At 35.6% G+C, this 9804-nt stretch overlaps 1 protein-coding gene and 1 long non-coding RNA gene across 5 annotated transcripts; one reads left to right on the top strand and one right to left on the bottom strand.

Moving 5' to 3' along the window:
• Positions 1–444: 444 nt before the first annotated feature.
• On the bottom strand, positions 445–2341 carry LOC108866836. 4 transcript variants are annotated; one of them, XR_007254066.1, is made up of 5 exons: positions 2286–2341; positions 1822–1949; positions 1631–1713; positions 910–1304; positions 445–706 (listed from the first exon to the last, which is right to left on the bottom strand). It is a non-coding gene; the product is annotated as an uncharacterized LOC108866836 (long non-coding RNA). The 4 variants fall into 4 exon arrangements; XR_007254065.1 differs by having other exon boundaries at positions 1834–1949; XR_007254064.1 differs by having other exon boundaries at positions 1822–2318.
• A 2857-nt stretch (positions 2342–5198) lies between these two features.
• Positions 5199–6242, top strand: LOC103941900 (ethylene-responsive transcription factor ERF109). The gene has a single exon (XM_009352099.3). The coding sequence runs from the start codon at positions 5280–5282 to the stop codon at positions 6102–6104; it is 825 nt and encodes a 274-aa protein (XP_009350374.1). The 5' UTR covers positions 5199–5279; the 3' UTR covers positions 6105–6242.
• The last annotated feature ends 3562 nt before the right edge of the window (positions 6243–9804 follow it).

The raw sequence follows: 9804 nt of genomic DNA, 5'->3' as shown, positions 1-9804 counted from the left end.
TTGACAAAGTCCCCGAACAACTTGGAAATTTACAGAGGTCAAAGACGTAAACTTACGCGTTGGCAAACCATTCACAACCCCAAAATGAAATCTTAAACAAAACTCACGAATCCAACTCAAAAAAGCTCAAATTCAAATCAACCAACAAAAACAAAATATCAAACACGGTTCAATGTCTCTCTTAGCATTTTAAATCACGTGTTATTGTCTTAACATTTCATGTACTCATGCATTAGATAAAAAAAGATATAAAACGATATCCATGTTAAAATTACTTGGACTGCTTTATCATGGTTTAAGAAAGCAAACCCAAATCATAGCATCGATGATTACCTAAAACACTAAAACAAAACCCTCACTTCTCACTACATGTTTAAGATACATGAACCCATACAAACCGCTTCACCGATCACCTATACGCTTGGTGCTATAAATCCAAATAAAAAACCAGTAAATAAAAATGGCTACTAACCAAAGCATCCTTTGAACAAGTTAAGAAATTCAAATAAAATTAAACACCAAGGAAACAATAAACACAGAAAAGATATGCTTGAACTGTTATGCAAATCAAGATACTAATAGAAATAAAGATAGCTTCTACCGTTAATCAAATCAACAAAAATAAAAAAACAATTAACAGTGTGAGAAACGACAGCAAGCAGACCAGCAGCAGGCACAGGCTTCTCCGATGAAGCCATGGGAGCACCTGAATCGGCAACGAAGAAACAGAGAAATCAATCTCCAATCACCAAACAAAGATTCAAACCCAAAACTGCATAATTTATCATAAAATTCACACAATGGATTCGAGTGCTTCCATTGAGCTCTAAGATAAATTCAAAATACAAACACATTTGCAATGAACGAAGACGAAACAACTGTAAGATTGAAAGCAAAAATGAAACTGACCACTTATTTTTTCCTCTCCTCTAATTTTTCAAGCATAGCCTTCTTTAAAGCTTCTACGTCATTTTCGGTTTCAACTGTTGTCTTCGGGTCACCAATGGATTCATCTGATTGACCAGATCAACTGGCATCCAATGCGGTTTGTGCATTTTCGAGTTCATATCTCAAATTCCTTTCATTCTCTTCCATCTCCTGATAACAAAAATCATAAATTTTCAGAAAGATTGTTGGTCTCCATTAACAAAAATACGACATACTCAAGTCTCATCATTAGCTTCCTCTTCCGCAAATCTGCTTCTTGAATTTTCTCCTGTATTTTATTTTCCCACGATACTGCCCTTTCATATACAGCATTCTCTTCCTGCAATGTCACCTCCCTCAACTGTGCCTGTCCACAACTGCAAATGGGAACTATTAAGACAACTCCATAGCCAAAAATAAACAATCACATAAAACACAGATAGGAAACAGAGAAAACGCATAAAATCAAGTATATCCTTGAATTTTTTAGCATAAAGACTTGAAATCGGGCTCAAAAACTGGAAATTTCACTTCAATTAAGCAGCTTTTCAGATGTTTACAGCTTAAATATGCATGATAACAAAAAGAATCATCCTTTCTTCACTTATTGGACACTAACCGAAAAACCCTAATTTATATTATTCAGATTACATGTATGATATGCATGATAACCTACGATGACAAAACCAGCTACAGAACCTACCATTGTATGATCAAGATCTGAAACTATCATTAGCCGAGCTTCAAACCGATCCATGACTATCCTATATCCAACGCAAACCTGCACTGAATTATAATGTACAAAAAATACAAACATTAGAAAAACCATTCCAAATCCAAATTCACACACACACACACACACACACACACTACAATAAAACTTGCCAGAACAACCGAAAGTTTTACAAATTTGACATTCTGGAAGCTTAGAGTCCTTCACTTTTGCCTTTTGCCATGAGAATGCAACCTTCGACCTTCAGTTGAGCTGGTGCATGCTGCTGCAGGCTCGGTGCTTTCCTCACCTATAACAGAAAAATTAGGGAACTCAATTTATTATTTATATATCATCGATTATAAAATGGTAATTCACCCCTCCCTCCCTTATGATGATCCTCAATCAAATCCAAAGTTCGAAAATTAAGAGAGAAAAGAACATATTTTGTCAAATTCTTCACCCAACTAATTTCAGAAGTTCAATCCGAGTCTTTTAAACAAAAAAAACCCAACAGCTCAAATCTCCGAGTATCCTTCAATTCACTAAATAATGTGCAATCCAATTAATAAAATTATAATCTATTATAATTATCATGAACTAATATAACACTGCTCATAAGAGTAGTTGGATCAAGCGTTCAAACCCAAAATAACATTGTTCATTTGACAAGAGAGAGTCTGGAGAGAGAGAGAGAGAGAGGGGGGAAGAATAGGCAATTTTATAAATAAAGTGAAATTCTGCTCCAAACAGTGTTCATTTGAACAGTGCAATTGGAATCCCTTCTTTAGAGTAAAGTAATGATGCCACTTGGCATCATCATAATGTGGCAGTTTTGTAATATTGTTAGTTACTGTTTGTAACCAACTAATTAGGGTTTTGAAGGTCATTTGGCTGTTATATATTGGACTCTTTAATAGTAAGTCTTGTTATCTGCTACTATAAATTTTAAGTCTCGTAAAGAAAGTAAGTCATTGTAAAAGAAGTCATTTGTGTAATAAAAAGTTATTTTTACCAAGTGATGAGGATAAATAGATAAATTGTTTAAGATTAGGTTAGTTTTGATCAAGCTTTCGATTCTCTTCCAACATTACATGAAAACTTAATGTACATAATAGATAAACCAGCACAAAATAACACTTATACAAGAAAATTCAGAAGAAGTGCTGCACATATTGATTGATCAAGTGGTACTTCTCGAAGATTTCTATTCACTTCGTGAATGTTCTGCGATAATGAGTTGGAACCATAGTATGATTCCAAGGAGACGTCGCATACTGGATGTGACAAAAGCTTATACACCTTTTTTTTTTTTCTTTTTTTTTTTTTAAGCTTATACACCATTTGGACCTAAATGTCTACATCAACCATCCTCTTTCAGTGCGGTCCAGACCCAGTCAGCTGTTAACCCCTTTTCAAATGTACCGCACTGCATAAATTATAAGCACATGTTTGATAAGTGGTAGGGTCAAGTCGGATTGAACGTTATAAAAGAAATATTATCATTAAATCAAGATAATTTTAACGAAAAACTCATATTACTGTTCACTTTAACGAAAAATTATATTTTTACACTAAAAAGTCAATTATGGTACTATTTACTTTACTCTTTATTTTGTCATTATCGTTCAAACTTAAAGTTTTTAAGTCATTTTCATTAGTTTTCCTTTAAATCAATAGCTTATAAACAATCTTTAGTGCTAAAGCTAGATGAGTTATTTGAAAAACTTCCATGCACCGCGTGTATATAGCACTGGTATTTCTTCATACCTCTTTTTAAGTGGGGGAAGAGATGTTTCTATCCTTCTTTTGCATCTCTATTCATAATTTTTATTCGAGGTTGAGTTATGTGAGTAACCTGTCGCGAAATGGATATGAGGTTGTCGGTGACATTTCAGGCCAATAGTAATACAATTTCATGTGAAGAAAAACATACACACAACATTGAGTTATTAGTCTAAAATGTCATTGTGATCATGTAACTATTAAATGAAAGTCACTCTTTCCAGTACACTCTAGTTTATTTCCTTTACATTGAAAAAAAACCAAAGATGAAATAAAAAGAAAAAAATAATGTTTTTTTTTATCCATAACGATCATTAAGATTGACATAAATCATCACCTTGGTCTATAATATTTAAAATCAATAATAAAAGTGGCCTCCGAGATTGTCCACATACCACCGTTAATTATTTTGGTCATTCTGTGAGAATTTTTTATTAACTTGAGGATATTTTTGTCAATCAACACTTCCACTTGAACCGATGGTGTAATCAATTTAATGAAAATTTTTCGTAGAAGGTTCAAAATAATTGACAGTGACCAATTTTATGGACCATTTTATATCGATTTTAAATTTCAAATCTAAAGTAAAAAATTATAACAATCTCATAAATCATTTTAACTAAAAAAATCTAAAAATAAACAATAGTATGTGCCATAAAGTAGAAAATGGTATGCGAAAATTATTTCTTAAATTAAAAATATCCATTCAGCACTTAACGTCCCTTAGATAAGGCCATCAATCGGCAAATAGTTTGACAGTTTGCAGAGGGTCCTACTCTTCACCCTTTGGAAGTGTTTTTCCCATTGGAAAGTCCAAAGTTGCACGTATAGGTCATGATGTGAACACCGATGACATATACTGTTACTAGGGTCTACAATAAACACATATTTGTGCTTTTGTAGCACTGCATCAGCTTGCTCAATTGCCACTGTCAGTCAATTATGGTCTTTTCGTTGGACTAAGATCTTTTCCGGATCAATTATATCTGGATCCGCATGATCAGAGCATTCTGGCGGTCCGTAGTGAATTGTGTGGACAGAAATCAATTCATATGTTCAACGCGCCATCTCCTTCCCTTCTCCTCTGCAATCACCAAGAACCCTGCAGTTCTGAAGTCCTCTGCAATCCCCAATTGAATGACCCTCTCTCTCCTCGTCTGCAAGCTGCAAATCTATTTGATGCGAATGCCCCTACTTCCCATTGTGTTGAAGGGTAGAATATTAAAGATAATTTCTTTCTGGCTCAGGAACTCCGTATAATCTACCATAGGAAGATGGGCAAGTCCCAGTGAAATGGAACGCCGGGCATGACTTTCGTATCTTTCCAAGATTCCCAAGAAAAATATTTGACTGAATACTGTACAACAAGTCAAGAAAGTGCTTGTCTAGTGATGATGACGTAAACACAGGCGTAACCAATGACGATGACAACAACTTCGTCAGACATCTTCTGTTGGTCGAGAACTACAAGGAAAGTCCACACCTTCTTGTCCCGAGTGGAAAGTCAGACACTATACCCTTCAGAAGGCGCCACGTGTACCCTCTATCCATAGACGGTCGTTAATTTCCGCGTGTGTCTCCTGCCCCTCGAAACCCAAACGACAGTCAATAAGGCGCGTGTGTCTCCTGCCCTTTCGAAACCCAAACGACAGTCCACTGTCACGCACTTTAAAACCAAAACTCCCGCGTGCGCGACCAATCCGTGTCTAAACGGTGTTAGACAACTGCCGTCCATGTCATCCTCCCAGTATAAACGCCCGCCACTCTCTCTCCCAACTCAATTTTAACGCTTTTCCCACTGAAACAACATTCTCGACTTTCTCTCTCTACAGTCTCTCTATCCTAACAAAACAGCATGCAATATCCCTACAAGCGACTCAAGCTCTCCGACACCCAGCCCGACGACCCGGCCACACTTCAATTTCAGTCTCCGCCGCCGCCTCACCGCCTTACCCAAGACCAAGAATACGCGGTAATGGTCTCCACGCTTCGAAACGTCGTCGCTGGAACCGCCACATCAGCCACCATGGACTTGAATTCTCTCCTTTCCTCACACGCCACTTACTCACCCCGATATAATACTAGTACTAACTGCCACAGCAACACTCTCTTGGCGCCGTCCGATTTGGACACCTGCCACGTGTGCAAAATCAAGGGGTGTCTCGGGTGTATTTTGTTCCCGCCACCGCCAGCAGCTCACTCTCAGGACGAAAAGGGAGGCAATTACAAAAAGGGGCCGAAGAAGAGGGTGAAGAAGAACTACAGGGGAGTGAGGCAGAGGCCTTGGGGCAAATGGGCAGCCGAGATTCGAGACCCGAGACGGGCGACTCGGGTCTGGCTCGGCACGTTCACAACAGCCGAGGACGCTGCCCGAGCCTACGACAAAGCTGCAATCGAGTTCCGTGGGCCCAGAGCAAAGCTCAATTTTCAGTTTCCGGACACAACATTGTTGGACCAAGAAAGTAATTCAACTCAACCACAACATCAACAGCAGCAGCAGCAAGTAGTTACCGAGCAAGGAAACAAAAATGTCGAATTTTCAAGGGAAGTCGAAACGACGGCGATTTTGAAGGAAAATGAGTTCTGGGAAAATATTGGGGAAGAGGAATTCCAGTGGATGACGATGCTGGATTTTGCTACTGATAATTCCTCAGATTCGGGGAATGCTCATAGTATTTGAGTACAATAAAATTCATATTCTTTTGATTTTTTCTTTCAATTGTAGCTTGTATGTGACTGAAACAAGTTCATTTGTTCTTTCAATTGCCAATGATGCGATCAATTTTAATGGAAAGTCAATAAGTACAAATTAAGTGTATGTCGACTTGTGCAAGTTTCAAAATTGTAGACCGGATTCAGAATATTAAATATATTCCAATTCTAATTCAATTTTCTTTTGAATTTTTTCAGATTTTGGATTTAAATTCGATAGTATATTTTACAATATATTCCAGTTCGAAATCGATCAAAATCGAATATTCTTATTCAAGTTGCACTAGCACCGTTATGCTTTCTGATAGAAAAGTCTGATTTTTGTTATTAGAAATGCTAAAAGACTCTCAAATTAGGAACAGGATCCTATATGGATCTTTTTGTGAGGATCCTAGATATTAATTCATCATATCCATTCATTAGTCATCATACAGTTAAAAATCATTTTGAAAATTTTATTTAGAATTGAACACAAACAGTACATAATGAAAGCTGGTCTTAGGATGTACGATGATCGACTAAAATGAATTCATCCCTCAGATCCTCACAAAGATGATCCTCATCCTCAAATTGGGACTCTCCATAAACTTGATGTCACCTAACAGTTTAACGTCGATTCATATGTCAACATTACAAAATATTGTGCAAAAAACATGAAGTAAAAAAAAATCAATTAACAATGTTACTTTTGAAGAAAGTCTCCTTAATATTTATCTTTTGTTACCAGGGGAACGGAAATAGATCAGGAGATGATCTCTTTACTTAGGGACAAATGTCAGGACATTTACCAAGACATATAAGTGGGATCCACAGGTAGCAATCCAATTGCTGGTCGTTTCGCTGTGAAGTAAACGAAAGAACATAAAAGTGACGATGTAATACAACATGTGCGGTTAAATATTATGAAGGCCCCACCGCAGGCGGCCGTGTGCAATTAAAGCGTAAAATCTGAGTCGCTTGTGAGAGTTACACGACATGTGCGCATTTATTTTCCGGAGTAAATTAATAGGGATCACGTCTTACACGTTTTAATTAGCTAATGTGAACCGCATCATTACTAAATTAATGGATTATACGTTCTCAAATAAAACAAAAATTAATGGATTATCCAAAGAGAGAGAAACTAGAAAATATAGTCTTATTGGTGGGGACGTGTGGCTAAACCGAGTAGGGTCATCTAATTTGACATTTTAAAAATATTTTTTTAATAAGGAAGCATGATTAACACATGTTTTTTTTTTCGAACATTATTAACACTTGTTAATCCACCTTAACTTTTTCAAGGTAAAATTGGATTTCGTTCAAAACACTGTAACGCCATTACTTATCATCTAAATAATTATCAAAGTTCTAAAAGACTTTAGGCACTAATCGAACGACAGACTGAAACCTAACACCTAGACGGTTAGACAAATTTGAATAAATATATTATTTATTTCATAATAAGGATATTTCCACTTTCAAAATAATAATATTAGAAATGTGAGAAAAAATAAAATATAAAACAAAAGAATACAAGTTGGTTTGTAACAACTGCTATTCTACCAATCTGTAAGAAAGCCTATAAATTGATTAAAAAACCCAAAAGGTCCACAGATCTCACCGCCCAAAAAGGCCTACAAATTGTATTGGATTTGCAAAGGAAAGATTTTTCAATGTGATTGATACACGATGTGGTATATCATGTAGTTATTATACAAATAGTAGAATTTGTATGTTAAAAAGTTAATAACTTAAAAAATAAAATTTTGCACCACTTACATAAAAATACGTGGTATACCATCTGTGTTCCCATCATAATGAAAATTTTATGTAGCAAATAAACCAAATGGCTTTCTATTTAGTTATACACGCAATTCCCGCACGAGATCCTAAGAGCAATGGAAAAAATATTAAAGAAATATAAAAACAAGTAAATTAAAAGATCGTGCGGACCATCTTATAAAGAAATCATGCAAAGACAAATAAGTCATCTTCTTCCTCTCAACACCTACTTTGAAAAAAATACTTTCAGATTCTAGGTGTTCTCCACATTCGTCCGCTAGCAACTGCCCAACCCCATCTAGTACTACCTAACTCCGCCTAGGTATCTGCTTAATATTCTTTCTGATTTTTATGAACAATTAGGAGCTAATCGCAACGGTAGCTAACCGTTCTGCCCCAAGATGGTCGCCTAAGTCAATTTTTAGAACACTAGTAATTGTGGATAATTTACTGAATAATGCTAGCCCATGTTGTTTTGTTTTTGTTTTTTTAATAAAAGTTACTCTACGTTTTATATGAAATTTTACTAGATTTTACTCCCTTCAATTTTGGATGATTTCAAATGGTCATGAAGTTTCAATTTTCTTATTTTGCACTATAAGATTTTAAAATTGTATTGCTTTTGGTTGGGTTGATTGTTTGATTACTCATTAAATTAAGGAGCATCAAGACAAGGGGTTCAAATTGATTGTTTGATTATTCATTAAATTACATTTTACTACCTCAACTTTAGATCTCCTAATAAACTCATAACTCATCTTTTAAATATTGCAATAACATACATTAACTTACAAATTTACTGCAATGTCGACCTCTGTTATATTTCTATTAAATTGACAGTTAAGTAATGACATAACAGATGCGGCCCCCCACATTTTTATTGATGTAGAACACAAATTTGTGACAAGTTGATAAAAAGCAAAGGTTTTTTAGCCAAAATGCTCATTAAGATTTGCATAACTCCTCACTTTGGTCCTTTGAGATTTGAAATCAATAGAAATAGTCATTGAGTTTGTTCACCATCAATCATTTTGATCCTTATATGAAAATCTCCATTAAATAAGACTAAAATGACAAAAATACCCTCAATTTTTGTCAAATCATTTGCCCATTGTTTATTAAATTGAGGGTATTTGTAAGATCCCACATCGCGGAGGGAAGTGATCCTTATATGTATATTCCCATCTTTACCTAGCACGAGGTCTTTTGGAAGCTCACTGGCTTCGGGTTCCATGGGAACTTCAAAGTTAAGCGAGTAAAGCGCGAGAGCACTCCCATAATGGGTGACCCACTGGGAAGTTCTCGTGTGAGTTCCCAGAAACAAAACCGTGAGGGTGTGCTGGGGGCCCAAAGCGGACAATATTGTGCTACGGTGGAGTCGGGCCCGGGAAGTGGTCCCGCCCGGGCCGGGATGTGACAGTATTTTTGTCATATTTGTCCTTATTTAATATAACTTTTCATGGAATGACCAAAATGATTGATGGTGGACAAACTTAAGGACCACTTATATTGATTTCAAATCTCAACGACCAAAGTCATGAGTTATACAAATCTCAAAAACCATTTTGGCTAAAAAGCAAAAAAAAAATTTAAAAAAAAATGAAAAAAAAAAATAAAATACATATATATATCTACTAATTAATAAACACTCATTGCCAACCAAAACCCTATGAAATTACCAATTTAACCCTCTAATTAAAACAGAACATGAATAAGAAATATAGGGCAGAAATATAATTTCATACAACCAAAATTTTTTTTTTTTCAAAGCCTCACTTACATGTAATCCTAACATATATCTAATTAAAAAAAAATAAAATAAAACTTCCCACCCCCACATTCTCTATCATTCTCTTCCTCTCTCCTTCTATTTCAAAAACAAAAATAAAAAATTTAATTGTGTG

Source organism: the organism of the source record quoted next, unplaced genomic scaffold (genome assembly GCF_019419815.1).
Source record: "Pyrus x bretschneideri cultivar Hongxiangsu unplaced genomic scaffold, Pyrus_bretschneideri_v1 Contig64, whole genome shotgun sequence".
Classification (NCBI taxonomy): Eukaryota; Viridiplantae; Streptophyta; class Magnoliopsida; order Rosales; family Rosaceae; genus Pyrus; species Pyrus x bretschneideri.
Note: the sequence above shows the minus strand (reverse complement) of the source record. Positions and strands in the feature narration are given on the sequence as shown.